The 24,510-nt window shown below is 39.4% G+C and overlaps 1 protein-coding gene across 2 annotated transcripts in view; it reads right to left on the bottom strand.

Annotated features, from left to right (window-relative positions):
* The window catches only part of TTC1 (tetratricopeptide repeat domain 1), a 35,790-nt gene extending 11,341 nt beyond the window's left edge, over window positions 1–24,449 (bottom strand). The window contains exons 1-6 of one of the 2 annotated variants that reach the window (XM_075164160.1): window positions 24,427–24,449; window positions 23,486–23,833; window positions 11,889–11,949; window positions 9,905–10,017; window positions 6,708–6,744; window positions 4,817–4,965 (exon numbers count right to left, since the gene is read on the bottom strand). In XM_075164160.1, the coding sequence (XP_075020261.1) occupies window positions 4,817–4,965; window positions 6,708–6,744; window positions 9,905–10,017; window positions 11,889–11,949; window positions 23,486–23,809 (684 nt within the window). In that variant the 5' untranslated portion in view covers window positions 23,810–23,833; window positions 24,427–24,449. Of the gene's footprint in view, window positions 1–4,816; window positions 4,966–6,707; window positions 6,745–9,904; window positions 10,018–11,888; window positions 11,950–23,485; window positions 23,834–24,383 lie in introns of both variants that reach the window. The other variant, XM_075164159.1, reaches the window with a different exon arrangement.
* Between the last annotated feature and the right edge of the window lie 61 nt (window positions 24,450–24,510).

Consider the following 24,510-nt stretch of genomic DNA (forward strand, 5'->3'; position numbering starts at 1 on the left):
CATTTCCTAATCTTGTTCTTCCTGTCATTTACAGCGCCAATCGTCATGGATAGATTTGTCATCCTGATATCATTGCTACAGTGAAATAAGACGTTCACCTCAAGAAAAAGCCCATTGACAAGGCTGCCTGACTATTCCTCTCCTCTTCAATGCAGGATACACTGGTGAACACAGGCAAATACAGTTCATTTTCTATAGTGATGGGGAAGAGAGGTGGTATATTCCAGAAAAAGACCCAGAAAAACAAGTACTAAGGAATACAATGCAGATATGTATGGATAGCTAAGATTGAAACCAGCCCAGGCCCAGCATCACCACCAGTGAGCCAGATCTAATTAGCCCAGCCAGACCTCATCTGACTCCTGCTGACCCAGAGGGGCTTATTAAGTTGGGTGGAGATCTGGACCTAAGCTGCCTGCATGATGACACGTGTGGATATCCCCAGGCTCTAAATTCAGTCTGCGTTGTGGCTGTGAGATTTGCTGAATCTTGGATGAGTTCGGCATATATGCCAATACGAGGGGCGTGTGTGTCTCACATTTGGACATCAGGCTTTAGCAGGAAACAAAGACACAAATCCTTGATCTGAAATACATACTCCATGTTTTGTCTGTCTGAATGCTACTATTCCAAAGGCTCAGCATTTCTCACTCCCGAAATGTATTTGCGAGGTTAGTTATCTATAGAAAGGTGTCCGTAAGGACAGCTATTTATCTGGTGTCTATGATACTTATGTCAAAGTACAGCTTCTTTTGGTAAATAAATATATCTGGCCTGCCAATCCCTCAAAAACTGTATTGAAGCTAAAATTTACACAACACTGTTACACACCTGCTAAAAACAAAACCTAAAGATTGATACCATATAATTAAACACTTTCTGGGAAACCATTAATTACAAAAACATTATAATTTCAAACTGTTTAATTTGGCATTGAAGATGTCAAAAGTAACTAAAGTGTGCAACACTAGGATTTAAATCAAAACACTAGCACTTACACCTGAAATACAAACAGTACTGAAATTTTAGAGCAGCTACCAGATCAGGAATCAAAGCAAAGAACTACTGTGTATTTAATATTTTTAAACTGTCATTTAACAAGATCATGACATTCCCTAAAGCAGCATGTGAAATATTTTCTATGTACAGGAAGAAGAATGATTTGCTCTAACAGTGAATGAAACTAATTGGTAGATTCTCTCATTTTCATTACCAGTGAGGGGGAAAAAATGCTGCGACATTTCTGCAAAGAGCAATGCACTTCACCTTACAATAAAGCAAAGCTTCTTGGTCTCCTACACATTAGATGTGTTAACCACATATGTGGAGTCAACATTACTGCTGGAATTGGTTTTTTATTATGAAATTTAGAGATTTATTATGAATATTTTAAAAAGTGTAAAACTAGCTGTCAGTATTTCCTTAACAATTTTTCAAGAGGGGAGTTTTAAGCTTCAGTCTCAAAAGATTGCTTCTACCCTGAAACTTGACAAAGAACAGGATGAACTCAGGGCAGAATGTCCTAAATCCCACTGCTCTATAAATTGAGGGCATTTTGTACAAAGTGTTCTGCACCGCATGTGAGCCTAAAGCCTCTGCCTAGTAAAATGAGGTCAAGGAGCAGAAGGTATACGAAACAGTCAACCTCTGTACTTCCCAGCTACAAAAATTAAGAATAAGTTACTGATAGTTCTAAAACATTCCTGAAAGATGTCCAGGAAGAACATCAGCACTGTTTATGATTCTCTTCTAGCCCAAATCTCCACTGGTTACTGAGCAAGGGCTCTTTTGTGAGACTATTAGAGGCATACTTACTGAAAGAAAATTGTGGTTTTGCAAGAAGTATAAAGGACAGTATCTATACTTTCAGGGGGTACCAATCAGCCAAAATATATGTATTTTAAAACTCCTTACATTTTGTACCAACTACTGACAGTGTTCCCAAATCTTAATCTGTGGAGTCCTGACTGGTGGTTCATAACAATGTGTCTAATCTTCACAGTTGTTCTTTGTATGATGAGCTGCTAAAACACACTCCTTATACACTAATACTATTTTACCAAGTAACTGGCTAGATTACACTAGGCCTCACTCTGGAGCTAGTCTAATGCTAAAAGACTACAAGCTATAGAAACTAAAAACCCCGTTGCCTTTAAAAATGTCAGCAGACTCCTTGGCTGAATTCCTGGGTCAAATAAGCCATAGTCTCAGCTAGGAGACTATAAACAAGGCCAACACAAATACTCTTTTCTAGACTGTGATGGACCCATCACATTCACTACCCGTGCAGTAATGATGTTTGACAAGCTTGTCATTTATTAAGCCATTGCCAAGAGCTAGGTGATAAAGTGCTCTCCTGCTCTCAACCAGATGCATGCAACAAGCATCAGGGGGTTGTTTCACAGTACAGTAAACTGACCTTGTCAGTGGGTGCTGCCAAAAGGGGTGGCCCCAATTCCTGCACTGCCTTGACCACGTCTTCTTTCCTTCTCACTAGCATTTACAGTAGGACTTGTCTGACTGCAAAAAGCCAAGGCAATATAAAAGTATTTACTTTGAGGCTTTTTGGTTGCTGGCTTTTTTTGCTCGCTTGTTGCTGTTTTTCCCTTTAGCAGAGTCCATTGTCTGCCAGGCTCACATATAGAACCAGCCACCCCCTAGGGTCGGACATGAGCTAGTACCAGCCTAGCACAAGGAAAGCAACTGGACAGCTTTGCAAGGAGCAGGCAATTAGTAGATCAGTTTAGCTGTTTTGTGAAACCATACCCTTACAGGAGTTACACAGTTAAGCAGAATATTTTTCTGCCATCAGTGCAACTGATCCAGTCCCAAAGGAAGTGATTTCAGGCAAGGCTTCTTGTCTAATACGCTATAAAAGCAGTTTCTAATCTGTCACTCACAACACCATAGTATGGCGGGGGGGGAGGGGGGCAGAAATCACTACTAATGATTTATTTTCCCAAATGGAGAATTAAAACAGTTAAACCTAAGCCTTTCAAGAATATTTCTGCAGTGACATATTCAAAGTGGTTTTAGAGATAATTTTGTGGGTGAAGCAAATGATTTTTTTTTCTTTATGGGGCAGAATATGTTGCAGGTTCACTGATGTGAAGCTGAACTAAAATAATAATGCCCTTTGAAAATTTAACCAGATAGAAAGTCAAGTATTGGCATATGGATTTGGGTGCCCAACTAAGAATTACATTTTAAAACTGCATCCATTTACCTTAAAATGGAAGTAAAGAATAGTTTGGCTGTTGTTTTCCCTGCAGAAGATGGTCAGCTCTTTCCAGGCTCCCTGGTGCTTGCAAACCATTCACGTACCATGACCTGAAGCTCCCACTTTGATAAAAAGTGACCACCACTGTACTTTTTATAGTGGCTACCTTTCATTAGCACATGTTCCTTCAAAACTACAGGCTGCCTGGCCACATCTCTACCACATTTGTCCTTTCAACACAGCCTTCATAACCTCTTTTCAAAAATAAGAACAGCAAGCAGCCTGTAAGAGGAGCTTTCTGCACAAAATAAATTTCCATTGCTACTACCCTTGTGAAAAGACCTCTGAACTTGTCAAATCCACAGCTATTTTCCACACTGAGCATTACATAGTAAATATCACTAGAAAAATCACTTCCTGCTGGTATTTTACGCAAAGAGTTACTTAAAACCTTAAATCAGCAGGCTGTAGCAGTGACTTTAAATCCCCACTGTGTAGGGATTATTTACATGTTAGACTGGGGTTTCAGGAAGTGCTAAGGGTTTACGTTTTTTCACCCAAGCTGACACATCCTAAAGGCCAAGGAAACTTTTAAAGCATTTCCTTACACTTACGAAGATACGGCGAAGATTCTGCAAGAAAAGTTTAATCCTGAAGTATTTGTAATTTGATTGAAAGTGGACCCTGGAACCCAGTACTAAGCTGCAGATTTTTTTTCTTTTTTTCTTTTTGAGAACAAAGAAAGTAACTGAGTGCTGTTTGCAACCACAAGGTGCCTTTTTCTTCAAATGAAAGGCTAAATTTTTGAAGATTAATAGGAGACTTCAGTCACTATTAGTAAAATAACTCAAAGTGGCCAATACACACACAAGGCATAGCAAAGAACAAGAACAGAAAACAGCTAAATCAAGAAACAAAAACATCAACATTTTAAAGTAGACACAAACGTAGATACAGACTGATAGAATCCTGTCTCTTTGCCATTCTCAAAGTTATATAATCAAGTCATCAAAAAAAGTAATTATTTTATAATTATGCCATAAAGGCATTCGACTGCAAATTTACCAATCAGAAAAATAATTCTACTGAAAGAAAACCAGACTCCCACTAATTAAGCAAGCACTGTATTATAGGATGCTTGTATTCTGATCTCCAAATTGCAGATCCGTATTGAAATGATGGCTACTAAAATGCAGCAGTGATTCAGGCAACCTTTTCTAGCACATGCATAAATACAATTCACAACCTCAATCAGAAAAAACTAGAATGAAGTGTGTGTGTGCGTGCGCGCTATTCAGCAGCTAAACGTGTAATTACGTGCTTACAGCTCAGAACACATGTTTACTTTCACTCATTTTACAAAGGTAAAAAGAGGACTATGCCTTACGGACTTCAGACTTGTCATGGAAGTTGTGGCAGTCCATGTAATCTTCCTTACATAAAACCAGATGAGAAAACCACTACACTTTCAGACTCAAAAAAAAAAGTTATAACCACTGCATATGAAGCTGCATGCATAAACAGCATTAAATATTTAGAATAGGAAAGAAAAGACCTTGGTTTAAAGTTAGGCCAAAGTATACTAAAAAGGCTTACCATGCAAGCTTCTCTGGCTTGATGAACTGATGGGTCTTTTTCTAGGACTGCCTTATAGTCTTCCAGAGCTTCATCTAGTTTTTCTGTTTTTTCATACAATTCTGCTCTCCTCAGCAAAGCTCTAATATAGTTAGGATCTAATTCCACTGCTAGAAAACAAAAACAAAGCACAGTATTTTACTTGAAACATTTCTACACTCCTCAAATGAATTCTTAAGTGTGTATTAAATTCTTAATAGTTATCTTTATAATGTAGCTTAGAATCAAGCTGAGTCACAGTTTAAAAGCTAGGTCATAATTCAGAAAGGCATACATCTGCCTATGAAAATCTAATGCAAATGATCATATTTCATTTAATGACTACACTCTATCGCAGATAGAAGTGATTTATAATGCACAAGCATTTAATTATGCAATACTATATATGCAGAGATTCTAAGTGACGCTTCAGAAATTTTAAGGACCTGTAAGATATTTTTCAGCTTTTGTATATTTAATAAGTGTATATTATTAGATTACAGCTAAAGTTAAATATACCTAAAGATACACATAGCAGGGAAAATAAGCATTTCCCTGCTTATCTCAGTTCAAGTTGAGACAAACTCCAGAACTACTGGTGTTCTTCTGAATTTAATATCAAACAGTCAAAATTGGGTTGGGAATCCACAAGCAGTTATATTAGCTCTGCAAGTTAGCAGAGAGGCATACTGACTGAATTTAAGCTTTTCCTCTCCTTATTCCCTTGGCAGCCACGACCGTGTTTACGGATGCAGTTAAGATTGAATGCTAAACTTAACAGTAACCTGCAAATGGTAATTTCTCAAGAATTTCTTCATCCATTTTTCATCACAGAAAGGAGGAGTATGAAAGACTGCCCATTCTATAATTACTCACCCATTAAAATGGTTCTCAGGGCAATTAAATCTAGGATCATCTAGCTAAATATTCTAGCTTATTTCTTCTGGAAGGACAAAGACAATGCTACAGTCAGCAAGTTGCAGGTTAGTGTGAATTGCTCTGCTGTGCTCTAAGTGAGGCATTGCAGTTTGTAAGCCAGTCCCTGGGGAATGTCAAGCAATGGTAGGTTTAAGTCTCACTGCTGCAAAGCAGACCGATTCCCTTTCAGCCACTACAAAATTAGCAGAAGTGTTTTTCAAAATGCATCACCAAAACAAGGCAAACCCCCACAGTGACAGAGGCCAGCTAGAATTTGTTACCTTCAAGAATACTTTTAGCATGTACAAACTCGTATTTACTGTACAAGCAGTACTGGCACACAGCCATTGGATTAGTTTTCTGATTGGCAATTTGGACTTTTTTCCCCAGCTATCATGGGGAGTTTAACAAATATTCGAGCATGGGTGAGTGGGTGGAAGCAATAAAGCCATGCACAGCTGAAATGATTTCACCAGAAGTTGCAGAGAGAAAACTATGCAGGACAAGAACGGGAGAGCATAAGCTCTTGTGACAAAGCAAAAGCCTTGCATAAAAGGGACTTGATAACGCTTTTAACGCTATAAAGCCTCACAGTTCTTTGGAATCTGGGATTAAACCAAGATTTGGAGGGGGAATGGCAGGTGGAAGTGGGTTTAAAATAGTAGGTGTAAGGAAACAGCACAGACTTTCCTGTTAAAAAAGTACAAACAGCAGCCTTATTGGCACAAGAGAATAGAAAGTGAATTATTACAGACAGGAGAAGTTTGATAGACATTTTACAAAATAAATACTATAAATAATTCTAGATTCAGGTGTCTTCCACCACAGCTTTTCTATAAATTCCTTAAAAGACCCTTATGCCCAAAATTACAGCTCTGCAGTAAGGCGCCAACGGGCATAATTTTTGTATGAAAGATCTGGCACAAGAGCAGCACACAGAAAAAAAAAGTCATACCTTTGCTGCAGTCACCTAGGGCAGCTTCCACCTTGTCCTAGAACACAAAATAGTTTTGTTGTATTTAAGTCATATTTCTTGGGAAACAGACTATTTACAATTGCAAGCAAAAAGATTTGTCCGGCATTCCAAGGAACTGGGATGTTCATGTAATCAAGGCTTTTCATACCGTTGCTTCTGATGTAAAGCTCTTTACCAGTGATTAGCTTCCTCTCTGTGAAGGCTGCCAGTGTTCAAACTGCACGGCTGCCCCACTAATCGGTCTGCGCTGAACAGCCGGCAGCAAGCTACAGTCAAAAGGCTGAGTCACATCTGTAGGCCTTGGCTTAATGGAGCTACAGCTCTTCCACCTTTGTCAAATAATTAGAGTTGGAACAGACAGTTCCCAAGATAAATTCTTGTCTGTACGAGCTAAGACATTTGGAAAGCAGATACTGCCTTTAGCACTAATACAGCTTTCTCTATAAGGGACAATGCATGAGAGTTACAGAAGTGGTAGGGACAAGATTTTAGTGCACCCAGACAACCATAGGTAGAAGATGAGAGCCAGGCAATCTGCTTATAATGAAACAAGAAAAAAAACAGAAAAGCTGAGACAGACATCCTATTTTCACTCAAACTAAAAGGGCTTAAAAAAAAAAAATCAGGCTGTTCTGTGCTTGTATTGTTGATCTAAGTAGCAGTAATCTTTCTACACCCAAGGAACTATTTCTCCTCCATAAAACAGAAGCTGTCTCACAGAAGAATGCCTCACAAGCTTTTGTTGTAGTGCAAAGCAAATGGATGCAGCAGGTATGGAAGAAAAACTTAATGGGGAAGTTATTAATAGTATGAATCTATTTTCAGAGTAACGTATTGGTCTGTCAGGTTCCGCTGATCTATATTAGTGAGATACACTAGTTTGTGCACAGTTCTTCTTTCATCTTGGGCTCCTTTGGGGACTATTGGATTAGTTTCCCAGTGATATGAATAGTTAACATCTGTATTATGAGGAAGTTTTTCAGTTTACAGCTTTCATATTTGGAAGGTTCCAGCATCTGTTATTACAGATTTTATTCAATTTTTTTCCTTGTCTGATCAAACAATTCAGTATTCCAACAGCGAATTAGATCATTCTAGCTGAACAAGAATTTATTTATTTATGCCTAAATATGGCTGCAAGGTACATTTCTAAACAGAGCTGCATCTGTCTCAATACTGGAGGAAAACTGCAAGAAAGTTCCCTTTGCAGGAAGGTAAACTGAAGATAGGAGTTACTGTGCTCTTTTTCTATAATAATTTAATCTTAAAAACAAAGGCAAAAATAGGGAGTAATTTCCCCTGAATTCTTAGTAACTCCTCTTTCTAAAGAAGTGAAAGTTTCTGTTCAGACAGATTGTGTTCTATGCCTCCCATGCTACCTAACTGTATTGCTCATTCTGGTAACATCTGCGCACCTGTCCCTGGTCAAGGAATAGAAAACAAATGAAGAAAGCTGTAGCCATTCTGTCCAGACCATTCCTACTATACAGGTCTGTCCTACTACATATAGCAACTATGGACATGGGAAGAGCTACAGATGTCACCTATCTGGACCTCTGCAAGGCCTTGGACACGGTCCCCCACAACATCCTTCTCTCTAAACTGGAGAGGTATGGATTTGATGAGGAATTGGTTGGATGGTCGCATTCAGAGAGTAGTGGTCAACAGCTCAATGACCAGATGGAGATCGATGATGAGTGGTGTCCCGCAGGGCTCCGTATTGGGACCGGTACTGTTTAATATCTTCATCAGTGACATAGACAGTGGGATCGAGCACACGCTCAGCAAGTTTGCAGATGACTCCAAGCTGAGTGGTGCGGTTGACACGCCTGAGGAACGGGATGCCATCCAGAGGGACCTGGACAAGCTCAAGAAGTGGGCCCGTGTGAACCTCATGGGTTCAACAAGGCCAAGTGCAAGAGTCCTGCACCTGGGTCGGGGCAACCCCTGGTATCAATACAGGTTGGGGGATGAAGGGATTGAGAGCAGCCCTGCCAAGAAGGACTTGGGGATACTGGTGGATGGAAAGCTGGACATGAGCCGGCAATGTGCACTTGCAGCCCAGAAAGCCAACCGTACCCTGGGCTGCATCAAAAGCAGCGTGGCGAGCAGGTCAAGGGAGGTGATTCTGCCCCTCTACTCTGCCCTGGTGAGACCCCCCCTGCAGTACTGCATCCAGCTCTGGAGCCCCCAGCGCAGGAAAGACATGGACCTGTTGGAGTGGGTCAAGAGGAGGGCCACAAAAATGATCGGGGGGTGGAACACCTCTCCTGTGAGGACAGGCTGAGAGAGTTGGGGTTATTCAGCCCGGAGAAGAGAAGGCTCCGGGGAGATCTTATAGCAGCCTTTCAGTATGTAAAGGGGTCTTATAAGAAAGACAAGGACAAACTTTTTAGCAGGGCCTGTTGCGACAGGACAAGGGGTAATGGTTTTAAACTAAAAGAGGATAGATTTAGACTAGATATAAGGAAGAAATTTTTTACAATAAGGGTGGTGAAACACTGGAACAGGTTGCCCAGAGAGGTGGTAGATGCCCCATCCCTGGAAACATTCAAGATCAGGTTGGATGGGGCTCTGAGCAACCTCATCTAGTTGAAGATGTCCCTGCCCACGGCAGGGGGGTTGGACTAGATGACCTTTAAAGGTCCCTTCCAATCCAAACTATTCTATGATTCTATGAACTGTGAAGGAAGCAGACTAACTGAATTAATAAAGCCATAGTTAGGAAGTCCTGCTTATGCCTCAAAGCAGTTGAGCCAATTAAATGAAGACAAGTATATGACAATCCAGGCTTTTAGAAAAAATACGAACTAGCTACAATACTAAACAATCTAATACATGGTCTGCATATACTAAACATGCTTAAAGACATCTGTTCCACATGAACTTTAATTTAATTTAAAATAGAGAGAATGAAAGAAAAATCAGTGTTTTAAACATAATGCAGCAGAGCAACTTTGAACAGCTCTTCCAATTGCAACTTTCAGGTTTGTATTCATCCTCAGTAAAACCAAATGTACCAGCATTTCTACTGGGAGTATGAGAGACTGAGCAAGCAGCAAAACCTGCAAACAGCTTTATTCCTTTGCCCTTCTTTGGGCACCCCTAATGACTTCATTACTGCATTTGTCATATAATCAATACATGGTGTTTCATAAAGTAAAAAGAATATTCACCTGTTTCATTTTTGCAGCAGCTCTGTTTGAAAACAAAACAGCCCTATCTTTCTGGAAGCAGGCTGGACAGATCTGCAGAGCCTTCGTGTAAGAGTCTTCCGCCTCTCCATAGTCTGCAGATGCAATAGGAAAAAAAACAAAACAGACCATTTATTTCAAATGCCAGTACAGTCAGTGAACCACATGGCTAAGATTTCTTTGGAAACATTTCTCAATATACGATGCAGTATTAAATCAGAATCAGTAGCTGCTCTCAGACAAAGTGCATTACTAAGTAGTACATAGATCAATGACACTTAATTATTTTAAAATCAACACCTTTGTAAAAGCAGAAATATAGTCCTGAGCTTAATGTAACAAGTGCAGCATGATGTGCATATAATTCTCATCCCTGAAATTCCTTCACTCTCTTTGAGTACCAGCCTTAGAGGTAGAATCTCTTTAGATTAAGTGTATCCTTGATCTGAAAGGAAGCATGTGCTGAAACACGTCACTGCACTGATACCTGTTCAAAGCAGCTACACAGATATTTTATTTGCCACATCATCTTCAATGAGTGACTTAAAGGTCAGTCACCACAAACCCATTATCACCTGAAGGTCATCCATCATCAAGTCTGGTCTAAAGCAAAGACCGGTGGTAAACCACATGGGATTATCAAGCTATTCATTTTCTAATAAAGGCAGAGTCAAGAGTGAAAAGGTCCTATATTGACTCTGAACAACGCCCTGCCAGCTGACAAGTGCATTGTCCTCAAAATAGAGCAATTCTTTCTGTGCTCATTAGCTGGTGACCATCCAGGTGCTTAAAAGGTTGTGTATTTCTCATTAGTAAGCATTTTGGCAGGCACAGGCACACTGAAAAGATCTGCCAAAGAATCTGTCAAGAAGAAGCTATGGATGAGACTTCACAAAATGATTCAGCCAACATTACTGGTTTGCTGCTTTCATGGTCCGAGCAGTTCCCTTCTGCCTGCTCAGATGCTTGCCTGAATTGGTAAATCATTCCCCAGGAGTCTTGCTCTCTTAGCACACAGTAAGAGACCTCCAACAGGAAGGTCTGGTTATCTGGGTATACTTCTGGGAAGGGGAAGTTACTTGTTTGTGTCTGAGGAAAGTATGAATCTACATTTCCTGGTTTCTTTGTGAATCCTTTAGCCACCAGAACATTAAATGAAAGGTAGGTGTCAACATCACTTCCCCCTTTATGTTTTTTAATTAAAAGCACTGGTACAGTTATTTATTACTGACCTCAATCCTGTTGTTATGTATTAATTATGTTCAGAACATGTCCAGTTCTGGCATAAGCTAGAAATTTACATACCTCTAGATTTTTTTTTAATATTCGTGTGTGTGTGTACGTGTACATCTCTATATATACACACAAATACATGTGTGTCCTCTCTATATACACATACATACATATGTATATATGTATATAGATGTACATCTAAGTATATATAGATGTACATATATGTGTGTGTATATGTATATATAGATGTCTGTATATATATGTACACACACATACATAAATAAAATGTATAACAGAGAGTCAGTGGATAAAAAGAAACATGCAAATGTACAAAGGTACATGAGAGCTACTGAGCCACCGAGTCCTGCATCAATTCTAAGCACACTCACTAGCAAAACTCAGACCCTAGTGGAAGCCTTTTTTGATTAGTAAAAGAAACCCTGGCATTTGGAAGGCAGTCAATTCTGTATCATGTTCTTGGATTTAAACACTTAGCTTTCATGAGAATCCTGCTTTAGTAATCCAAGTCTTAGTGATTTAAACTTAACTCTTAAGGAGGTCTGCTATCTCTTTCTGTTCTCTAGAGCTGGATAAAAAACGATATACATGATAAATTTGAACAACGATAGGTGTGAGAGTCTTCCTATGGGTTTTCTGCAACATCATCATGATGGCTAAGTATTGATTTAAGATTCTCTAACATCCATATGGTGTTAAAAGATTATCAACCCACCTCCTTTCTTGAAGTGCTCATTTCCTTTCTCCTTCAGCATTGTGCTCTCCTTTCTTCTTTTCTACAAAAGAAAAGACAATGTCTCAAAGTATTTAATTGAAATGAACAAGTAGGTCAGTTGCAGTTCCAAATAAAGTATGAACGGAAATCAGAATAAAATATAATCTGAAGAATTTTAACCAGTACCAAGATAGCTTGCTTGTAGTCATTGTGACATAATATAATTTATATATCCATGAAACACTGGAGTATAACAACAAGGCAATTAAAAAGCCCCAGTTCATGGACAACAGTATGCAGAAAGAGCATTCATAGTGAATTACATGGTTTAAACTAATATGTTAGCTTTTTAGCTGGCTGTTTGCTTCTCCTTTCCAACTCAGTTTAATTCAATCAGCGCAGGTCAACTATGTAGAATACATTTCAGATGTCAAGTCTCTAAAGTTTTGCTTGAAATTATTCCACCTCAGAAATTCATAGTTACTTTCAGAGATGTACAAAGCATGTTAAGCTGACTGCATTAGAAACAGGTCCACGGATAACACTGCCCTGAAAGATTTCTTATGCAGAGAGTGACTAAACCATCAGACCCAGAGATAGGAAGATTGTTCTGTTATACAGTGAAAATTGCACATGCTGAGCAGAGTTGTGTTTTCAACCATGAATATCTTAACAGTACTCTTGGCACAAGCGAAGTTGACATGAATGCTCTTAGCCTCTGACACAGAAAACACAGGATGTCATCAAGCCATCTCTTCAACCTATTTACAATGGAAGTCTCTCACATGCAGACATACCACACACAAGTAAAAACAAAGCAGTGTAAGTAACACAGTAACATCAAGAAGCAATGTTCATGTTCATGAATCATTTCTATGGTAGAAAAAATGATCATTTGACCACCGATTTTGCCCCCAATACACATGCATACACAAAGGATTTAAATCAAGGTGTCTATAAATTACAGATCATTGAGCAATTAAAAAGCCAACACTAGGAAAAGGAGCAGTTTCCTTTCCTGCAGATTGTGTAAATCAAGGATTAATGCAATTATCAATATCGCACAGAACATCTCCTTGGAAACAGCTAAATATAGTACTCTTTGTGGAGCGCTGCACCATCTCAAAGCTCTGCCAAGAAGCTGACAAACAATACAAAATCAGAGGTTCTCTCCTCTTGCTTTTATTGGTTTTGGAAAGTAATTCGCCTGACCACAGTCACCATCTTAGTAATAACAGATCACAGTGCTCTGAAAACTAGGTTCAGGGGAATGGCATTCAGTTGTGACACACAAAATTACACAGTAAAATATCATCTGACCCTTTCGATACATGCCTAGATCACTAAATTTTTTCCTATCACCTATTAAATGTTTTCTAATACTCATTGCTCCTCGCATTTAAAAAAAAAACCCAAACGTACGTCAGACAAAACATGCACCACTATTTAGAAATTGGCTTTCCTCCAGGGTGGACTGACAAACTGACACAAGTCCTTCCACAATGCACCAATGTACACAAGCCAGTCGGTGCTTTCTAAATACAAGCATACAAATAAATTTAAGCGCTTAAGGCACAAGCTGCATTAAAAGCACAATTTCTTTGTAATATGCAGGATTCTGCTGTTGAAAGCTGTACGCAAACTTTCGAAGTGCTAGACAGAACAGCTCCAGCAAGGTCACTGCCACACGCACAGTTGTCCCTCCACAGAGAGAAATTTTTAAAACATCTTGAATGCATATAGAGTGAAAGTTAGCACAACAGAAGTAATTTTCATACCAGTGAACAAAGCAGCCAGATTTCAGCACAGAACAGGTTTGGAGATGATGATCCTACTGGAAAACATGAAAGATCTACATTGACAACCCTCATTCAAGAAAAGAAATGCTTGAAACACTAGCCCTACTGACTTCACTGCTCATGACCTATTTAGAACTGGCCTTTAAGTGCCATTAACCGATTCACTGTTGCATAAGGTAGAGTTACAACTCTACAATAATGAAAGATTGAAATGAAAAATAAGAATAATGAAATAATGAAAAATGAGAACTACAGCATGGTCACAGTAAACCTGATGCAGAAACCCTAAAATCCAGGAATACTGGATGAAAAGCTTTACATGTATTACCATTATTTTGTTTCATTTTACTAAAATTATTACAAAATATTACATGTTTACCCCATTTAAGTATTAAATACTAATATAAAAAGTGATTTGCGGCAAGAAGGCTTAAGGAGAATAAGCTTTACATTTAAAGAAAAAAAAAAAGAGTAAAAGGAACAAAAAAATTCTTCAATTGTGGGATTCTTTCTCAGGTAGCCAAGGGGACTGTGACCTAGAGTCTCAACAGCACACAAGAAAGACCAAGGTGGCTGTATGGCCATGTTCGCTGGGGAAACATGGGCATATGGAATCCCTGAGCAACTGAAGAGTTTAAGGACTGTCATACTGGGAAGCTGAGGATTCACACAACTCTCCTCCTCCGAAAGCCTGTTCCTTGGTACGTCCTCTTGCCTGCGAATCAAACTGCACAAAATTGAAGGATAGAGGACTATTAGTCACGTAACTGTTACAGACATACAAATGTCAGTGACAGTCTTGCAGTTACTTCTGACTATTTGACCAGAAAAGGTGTTGTCTAAGCATGTTTCAGAAGCCAGCAGCATTGTTAAGAACACCGTATATGGTTTTGCAACTTAGCCAGCCCCCTGGAAAGCAGCAATGCAAGCAATGCAGTCCTGGTTCAAAACCAGTATTTCTGTAATAGCTTGACCAACATTTTCAAGATATCCCTGTATTACGGGTTTCAGGCTGTCCCTTAAGTTCCAAACTGTACAAGTTTACCTTTTTGAAAAATACTGTGAAAAGTCTATAGTCTATCTCATGCATCATTCTGGATTTGCATTTGAAGTATGACCCATAAGCAATATATAGTAGCAGCCTATCCCTAAAAGCAAATTTCTCTGGCTTTTCCACATAATGTAAAAGCATATGTATTAGCACATCACATCTTAAATGCACTGCCCTCTAAAGCACACTATGTATTTGTGAAATAAATACATCTTTTATTCCTCCATATATACATTTCTTTAATAGAAAATCCTAACACAAAAACAGTGGAAAGTCAACTATTTTGGATGAATTTACATTTAACCTGAAAGGACTGCTCCAATGCATGCTGTTAGAATCTGTCTTCTATTCAAATTCAGGGTGTAAAAAAAACCAAACCAACCAAAAACTAAAGTGCTGTTGGAAGACATAACCTCTTCGCTCAGTATGCTGCATTTCCAGCTTCGATGGACAATTGCAAATTGACTGGTCATCAGTTTACTGTGATCATATCAGCCCAGAGTGAAAAAATTGCAAGTGACTTGTCCTTGGGACAAATTTTGCACAATGTCATTTCAGTGTCCCGACCCACTCATTTTTCAGAAAAAGATTTAAGTAGCTGCAGGGCGGGCTACCCTTTCCTCAGCAAGGGAAGTAGGTCAGACTGAACTCCTAGAATGCTCTGCCTAAGGAAAACATATCTTGACCCACTATGTTCCCTGAGGCTGCTCATATACGACATTGGGGTCAGGCACAACTTCCCCAACTTACACTCCATTATGATTTTCTGCTATTCAAAGTCAGCCAAATCTTAAGGTTTGTTTTTTGCAAATTTTATTAAGACAAAGATGGCAAATTCCAAGTGGCAGGCATTAGTTTTTGATGTACAAAGTCAAAAAATTGTTTTTTAAAGTCCAGAAGAAATAACTACATTTAACTAGTAATATGATTCTTAAAGAATCTGATTAGAAATGTTTACAGGTTTGGATATTGAATTACAATTGTCCATATTCTGAAGAAATTAGGATCTTAACATAAACCTGCCTGGCAAGCAAGAGGTGCTGAAGATTAAGGCCTGATCTGAAGTAATGAGAAAAGACAGCTTGGCCTTCTGACAATTAAGTACAACAATTCAAAAGAAAGGCCATCACATACAGTCCCTGGACCTCAACTACTCTGCCAAAAAACTCAGGGTTAAAAATAAAAGCATCGAAGCATTATTCTACTATTAGAGAAGAAAGCAACCTACACATTTTCACTATTTGTTTCGGAAGTAACCAATATAATAAAAGTGCTGGAAGTGAAATCCTTAAATACAGCTGGTGAGAGCTGAAGGACGAACACCCTCAGTTTGTAATGCTTCCAACTGTGCTTCCTCTGGCTGTTCCTATGCATTTTATTTGATCAATTGATTTAACTTTGCTAGGGAACTGTTCTTGGCTCCAGTTTTGTCAAGAGCAGCAAATCGTAGTCTCTTCTCTGTAAGGCTATTTATACAGTGTGACAATGCACATCTGCATCTCATATACCTTTTGTAAGGTCACCAAGTAGCAGTCAATTCAAAATTACTGGGGTTCAAAGGTGCACATAAGCAAGGAATTTAAACAGATAAGGAATATATTTTTCAGCTTCAAATACCAATTCTATTTCTAAATCATCCATTAGTAGTTATCTGCTTCCCCCTGCAGTTTTGTGAAGCTATTGCTGTATCATACATTCAATATTTGAATTTCAATTTAAGGTTGTAGCCACTCAGAAAATCCTTTTTCAAATCTTGCTAGAGTTGTCACGTGAAAATTGTGCCAAAGCTGCCTTCTACACTCAAGAGGTAGAGTAATAAGCATTGCTAGACTCTGGCCGATCTCCGCTCCTTGTAACTCCATGGTAAAGATGCACTAGTCTTTCTACTGCCAAATCACTACCTTTTCCTGAAATTGTAAGCAGCACTTCCAGAGACATATCCATCCTGGACAACCAGTTTAAGTTCACGTGCCAGACTAACTGTGACTATTCCCGAGTGACAATACACGCCTGTTCCAGACACAACAGCCACAGGCAGAAAAGTGGAGCTGACCACTTAATCCATCACCACCACAAGGTCTCAATTTGACAGTATCAGCACCTTTCAGAGAAATGCAAAAATGAATATAAGACTAAAATCACACAGCAGCACTGAAAGAAAGATGAAAGTATACTTTTTCACTCTTTCTATTAAATTGCCATCCAGCAAAAGACTTTTTTCACTTTAAAAATGTAACTCAAAGAACTATAAATCACATAGGGAGATTATAACTCCAGATTTTATCCAGGTTCTTCTCACCAGCGCTTGGAATTAATTACTCTAGCAGATACAGATATACTTCTCAAATGTACTGCTCCAAGCTTTGGCTAACTCAGAAAATATAAGAGGATGTTTTGTTCTATTTTGCAAGCCATAAGACAGGGCAGCTTTAGTCTAGCAATCCATCTTTTCCTCCAATTTGACCAAAACAATAGCACATTTAGAATTGGTGCTGTACTGTATACAGGATTCAGGTTATTAAAATAGGTAATTTGAATAAGGGGATCACCTTTTATTATATTTCACAAGACATTGTGATGCCTTCAAAACCCAATTGTCTTGCAAGTTTTATTGCTATACAAAATAATTTTAAATGCTGATGAGAATTGTTAACGAAAGATATATTCCTTATTTATTTGTCAGTAATTTATGTAATAAGTTTTACTGCTGTGCAGTCAGTTGGATTGTCTCATGTATTAACAATCTGGGTTTTTTGGTCCAACCACATAATTCTTTCCGGAAAGAGTTCCGAGACCATCTCCATGTGATCAACACCTGAGGACTGCTCCAAAATATGACTCGCTTTGTTGTACCCTATCTTCCAGTTTGTACCTTAGCTTTTATTTTGTAAATACTATAGAAGAAAGCAGCAACTTTGACAGAGTCAAGGTTACTATACTATATTGGACAGATGGAACTAGGAAAACACCAAATGCTGAAATGATTGCCTACACCTGAGAAGCCACCTCAGAAGAAATCCCAAATCAGTTCTTCAACCCCTGGAAAAGCAAATTCTATACAGAAGCTATAGTTTATGGAAGAACGATGGGATCAACCTGAAGCATGGGGAAGAAAGGGTGAGGAGGGGAGCAGCTTAAAGGAAAATTTCTTGATTAAGACAATGTTCTCTAACACATCCTAGAACTTCTGGAGGTAAAAAAAAAAAAAAAAAAAAAAAAAGACGTAAGTTTTACTGTTTAGCTCAGAACTGAAAAAATCTCAGGTATAACTCAAAAAATACTATTTCTCAAAGATCAATTTCACTTAATTCTTACAGAGTTGCTAACAAGATACCAATCAAGAATCTCCTCTACTAGAGCTGTGTTCCTTGTCTTTCTGACACATTTCCTAGTGTTAAAATGGAAGTTGAGCATGATTACAGCCAGCTGTAACTCTAATGCACATGCAGCAGCCCAAAGAACGGAACTGCTTTTGAGGAATATTAGATATTTATTCCAGGGTCTTACAGCAGTTAGAAAGGAGTGTTCTATATCCAAAATAAGAGCTTACTAGGCCAGGTGCTTAAGTCTTTGCCAGACAAGGCCCGAAGAACCAGACAATATCTGTCATGATGGAGGAGCATGAGAGATTCAGAATCTTGCTGCTGGATAAACTCATAATTAATGGGTGTCCCTCCAGAAGAGGACCCAGTCAGACTGAAACAATTACCATGTAACAGCTGTTGGGTGTCTTCTGATTAATTCTGCGGACTAGACCAACGTCAAAGCCATCACTGTCAATGACAACTAACCAGAAAAATCTGTTTGTAATGCATCAAAAGCAATTTACTGCTCAGTGCCTCTGCTGAGGCAGCAAATCAGCATGCTTTTGAAACAACAACAACAAAAATCTTATAAAAGTGAATTTTGTTTCAGGCTGCTTAATTCTTAAACAGCTCAGAGCTGCAAGTCCAAGCAAGTAACCAGGCTCTATGCTACATGTGTTTTTAAGAATACTTCTTGAAGGTCTGTGTCTCAATATCCCTTTAGTTCTTATTTTGCTTCATTGTGCAGAGACGACTTCTTATGGTATCAGTACTGGAAGTAATTCCTGTTGCTTAAAATTAGAAATCTCACTGTATGGGGCTCTTGAAATATAATTGAAAGAAAATACACAACCACTTGCTCCTTCACTTTGATCTCTGCAGCTGCTTCTGCATGGGTGAGAATTTCTGCTCAGACCTGCTACCATGAAAGCTTGCACATAGGATACGCATAAATACACAGAGCAAGGACTGGAATTTGTCTTTGCATCTCCAGAATAAATTAGAGACTTTCTTTTCTACAGCCTAGTTATTGGATAACATCACTCAAAAGAACTGATTTATTAAAGCTGCTAAAACATAACAATGGGCTTAATTTAAAAAACAAAACAAAACAAAAAACAACCAAAACTATTAAGGTGTAAATCTGATTTGAGCAGGGCTAACATCCAGCTCTCCTTATGACTTGAGTACGTAGTTTATCGTTGGTGCTGCAACCACAGTTCATAGGAAGTTTTTCTTATTTAGGCAAGTAGTCTAATTGAAGAAAATCCATCTACCCGTGTAGGCCACCACGAGGCTGCCATTTGATGTCTACTTTTACCAGCACTGCCCTTGATCTAAAAATACAGCATTATTTTTCATCTGAATTGTTCCCCGTAACTGGTTGACTGCACATTCACATAGAGAGGTGTGCTAGCACAATGAAAGAGGCAGCAGGGGGCTGAGAATAACTGATCAAGGACTGCCTGGGCACCGCTGCTGAGTGTCTGATCACAACCTAAACAATCAAATAAACAAGCTCTGAATATTTCTGCCTCATTTTCTCCAGCTGCAAAAAAATCATGTTGCCCTTCTTCTCAAAAACGACCTTTTGAGTAATTGGAAGGAGGTTTAAAATGTTTGAAAAACTCTGAATAAATGGATGTACAGCAGCTGTTTCCAGACTGTAACTGCAGTATTTTTTTCTTAAAAGCTGCATCATCTAACACATTCTTTTCAGAGTCAAAATGTATAGAACGTTTCACTTTTAAAAATAAAAATAAAAAAAAATTTGTAGCCATCAATTCCAGATACTATGAGGAAAGTTGCAGTGGCAATTCAGGAATGACCCATCCCCATAGTTTTACTACACAGAGAATGTAAGATGATACAGGGTAAGATTATGCAAGTGGGCTACTTCAATAGTTATAGCACCTGCTGTAAGCTAATTCATCTCTAGTTTCTGGATTTCTCAAGCTCTGCTTATAAGAGATACCAACAATATTTTGTTAGAGAAAATAACAGCTATATTTTAAAGACTGCCTATATAATCCATTCAGAAAGCTCTCTATGGAACATAAACAAAGTTCACAATATAAGTATTGCCAATCTATTAGATATGGTGATACTAAGAGATGTAATCCCTCCATTTCATTAGGTGTAATCATAAACCAAGCTGAAAGGCACAATTACTCAATACCACTGGAAATAAACCTACAGAAAGATGAGAACTGCAGCTGTCTTCCTACTTTCTCTAAGGAAATCTTTCCAGCTTTAAACAGTTATTATTTTGTACTCCCATAGCACCTTTCAGTGGAGCTCCACAAAGCTGAATACAAGTATTCAACATTCACGATTCTTTTGCTCACTTCACAGAAGGCAAAAATTGATGTGCAAAATTAAATGATTACCTAACAATACCACAGAAACAAGAGTAGCATGAAAACTAAGACACCCAATTTCCAGGCCTGCTGCTCTTTCCAGAGTTTAATTCTACAACATAATTTCCCCCCAGCTTTTAGCATTTTGTCTATGAAACTCTCAAACTGTCTTCTAGTTATAGGCTACTCATTGTGACTCATGATGACAGTGATGTTCCTTGTTGTACAAGCAATAAATACAAGCAGAAAAAAGGGACTGTTTAGCCTAAACTGGAAAAGACATAAGGGCAATGTGATAATGTTTTTTCTGTGTAGTGAGTAGGTCAAGGAAAGTGATTATTGCCCTCTGTTCAGCACCTGAGAGAATGCATTTGGAGAGTGCCCACTTTTGGTGCCCCCTCCATACAGAAAAAGCCAAAACAGACATCGACTTCCCAGAGGGAGTCCAGCGGAGGGTCCCCAAGATGGTCAGGACACTGGAGACAGTGACCTAAGCAGACAGCCTAGGAGAACTGAGTTTGCTCAGCCTTAGCAAAAGGTAGCTCAGGGGAGACCTCATTGCTAGAGAAAATGGAGATGGACTCTTCCTGGAGGCATGCAGAAAAACAAGGGCCAGTGGTCACAAGTTGCAACAAAGGAGATTCTAATTAAATAGGAGGAAAAAAGTTTTCACCATGAGGGTAGTTAAACACTAGAACAGAGGCCCGGAGAGGCTGTGCAATCTCCAGGCTCTGAGATGTTTGCATGGCTCTGGGCAGGCTGACCTATTTTATCTAACTTTGAGCAAGGGGTTGGACTAGATGACCTCTCCACAGGCTCTTTTGGGGCAAAGGATGCACCAGATAACCTCCTGAGATTTCCCCCCACCCCCATTATTCCTCATTAGATCTCAAAGTATTACAACTGGCAAGCATCATTATGCCTATTTTACAGATGTCAAAATTGAGAGACAGAGAGAGAGAGATGAAGCGATTTCCTCAAGGTGAAGCAGCAGACAAGTATTACATTTAGTCTCATTCCTACTTCAAGGAGATTACATTCCATGTTCCACTTCCCCACTAGTCCCGTATTGCTTTTCCACCTCAAGGAACTTCTACGTTAACATGACAATCTGTACTACAGATGAAAAACTACCTTTTGTCTTCACTGATGTATTTTGGTCAGAAATCCCACCCTACCAGCAAGGGAAGTATTTGAGCCACAACATGATTAAATTTTTCTATACTGGTTTGTAACCAGTACAAACCAGTACTGACATCTTAGCTCTGCATATTTCTGTCCCTCATTCTCTATTTACAGTAGCTGGCGTAAGACCATGGCATAGTCAAGTTACTGCCAAGCCCCTCCCTCTTTCCAACTTTTTTGGGCAATGTATAGCCAGCATTTATTTACTTTTACAACACAGACAGCGCTAGACAACAGTTAAGAAAGCGCGGTCCAGCTTTACCAAGTCAGTTGAATTAGAAAAGATCAGCCTGCCTGTACAAAAGAATAATAAGCCCCTATAAATTCACTGAAACATTCATAGTATTTTAAGCACTTTTAAAAAAATTAATTTGATATGACCCTTCATTTCTTCTTTTTCATCAAATGCCTCGGTTTAGTAGTACTTGTCCATTACAGTAGTAATTTCTTCTATGGCTCCTGGTGATTTGGGAGTTTCCATTCTAAAAACTATACAGCTATACAATACACTATCTTCCCCTATGAAGTAATGCTTTCCTAAGATGCTGCCTACCTTTTCTTGTCAGCTGCCTTTCCTTGCTCCACTCTCTCCCTCCCTCACCATAATCAGTTATTCAATGTTACCTATGATCCAAATTATCCAGCTAGATTTTCAGTAAGGATTCTATTTCCTTGATTCAAATAAGATCTAATTCACGCCTACAGGACTATAAAATAAAGTTTACTGACGTCTTCCCTTCACATAAGTTACAATACATCAGAATTCCACCTTTTCCCCAACTGCCAAAGAATATAGTAGTACTTTTCATCACTATTTCAATTTTCAGTACAAGTAACTGCTTGTTTGGATAATTCAATCAGATTTTAAAGGGCTGGATCAGGTCTTTGAAACATGATCTGTTCAAGAGGCCGAGCTATATAACTTGTCAAAAACAGTGTGTTCAAAAAAAAAAAAAAAAAAATCACAAGAGTTGTATGTTGGGACACAGATTTTAGTTTAGTATCTTTACTCCCCCATCATTTGCAAACTAAAGTTGAAAAAAATTAGGGGAAAAAAAAAAATCCATAAATCAGTAGAAAGCCTTCCACCATCTGCTATGAGAACATAATTACCAGCAAAAATCACCACATTACTCAAGTGAACAGAGTCTAATCCTGAAAGTGATTTAAAAAGTTTTCTCAAAGTTTGAAAAAAAAAAAAAGTTCTATCTTTTTTTCTAACTACTGGATGACCATAATATCTTAGAACCCTGAAAACTAAGTGCTATCAAGTGACACCACCGAGGGTCAAAAAAACTGGTTCACACAGACTTACAGGGAGTAAACACCATTACAGAGGCTGCTGGACTTCCACCAAGACCTATTTCATTACTCCCCACAACATTATCCAGTTTGTTACCCAAACATTTTGTCCACTGTAACCACACTGAAAGTAAACAAAACCACAGATCTAATGTGTTTTGTTTGTTTAAAGCTTAAGTAGTCTATTTAATCCCAATTAGTTGTATTACATAAACTAGGCTTTCAGATATGAAAACTATCCTGAAACCTGCTCTGAGTTTTGCAAAAGCACCTTGCAGCTAATCAGGCAAAAACAATGAATGCACACAACTACATAACACAAAACAGGGAAATTTTTGTTTCTTATAATCTCTCTGAGTCACAGTAACCTTGTGTAGTGGTGAAAGTAGACAAAAATCTGCAAGAGAATGTTGATGATTAAGAACAGCAAGGAAAGCTAACAAAAATATTTGTCACCTAAAAGAAGAAATTAAGAACAGCAAAACTAGACACATAAAAGAGTTTTAAAGGTCCATTTTCATGCTGGTCATAGACCATCAGAGACGTGACACTGAAAATATATCTTTTTATAGTCAACATTGGTACTTTGGATTACCTGTTTTTCTTCCTCTGGCATATCTTTTTCTAGTTCTAGTAAGTATTCTTCATCTAATTCTGTCTGCTTCCTTGAGCTATTCTCATCATTTTGTAAATTCCCTTCATCATCCAGCACAGGCTCTTTTGCCTCAAAGGAGTCGTGACAGTCATGGAAACACTCATCTGCTGTTGTGGGATCTTTGGCTGAAGATGGTGTATATCCACTTCCCATGTTTTTGGGACTCTGTGCATCTTTGGGGCCAGTCTCTCTAGACTTCTGATCAGAAAGCTTTAAGTGATCAAGTAATTCTTCAGGTGGACTTGCATCTTTAAACTCTTCCATGTTGGACTCCTTAGTGGGGTTAAGCTTTTATAAATGAGAAAGAAATAACCCTCAATAAGCATAATATAAATGCCTTGTCAGCAAACGAATCTCTGAAGTACTTAAAAGTACTCCTGACATCACCTGAGGGAAACTATCACCCCCCAGGGGAGGGAGCAGCTCATACGTGCTTCTTCTGTGCACTGTACAGCGACAAGGGGCCAGTACACTGCTCCACAAATAACTTAGTTGACAACCTCAGATTGCCAGGACCGGCACGGCACGGCACTCTGCCAAGGTTTTCCCTTGCAGTGGGACTGAACTCGCACACACTTGCCTACCCACAGGCCTCAGCACCCCTCGCTCACCCCGGCCCCCTGCGGACTGCGTGCAGCGCGGCCCCCGCCGCCGCCCCCGGCCCCGCCCGCACCGCGCTCCCCTTCAGCCCCGCCACGACCCCCCAGAGCCGGGCCGCAGGCAGCCGTTCCCGGCTCTGTCATCTCAGCCCTATCCCGCCCCTGAGATAAGGGCCGGGCTGCAGCCAGCGCCCCCCACGACACCTCCGCCTCCCCCCGGGCCGGCCCCGGGCAGAGACCTGCGCCTTCGCTTCCGGCCGCCGCTCGCCGCCCGCTCCTCACCCTTCACCCCGCAGATCGCTTCCTGCCGGCGCCAGCCAATAGGAGGAGGCCGCGCGCAGGCTGCTGGGATTTGCAGTCTTGCCA

Source organism: Calonectris borealis, chromosome 15 (genome assembly GCF_964195595.1).
Source record: "Calonectris borealis chromosome 15, bCalBor7.hap1.2, whole genome shotgun sequence".
Classification (NCBI taxonomy): Eukaryota; Metazoa; Chordata; class Aves; order Procellariiformes; family Procellariidae; genus Calonectris; species Calonectris borealis.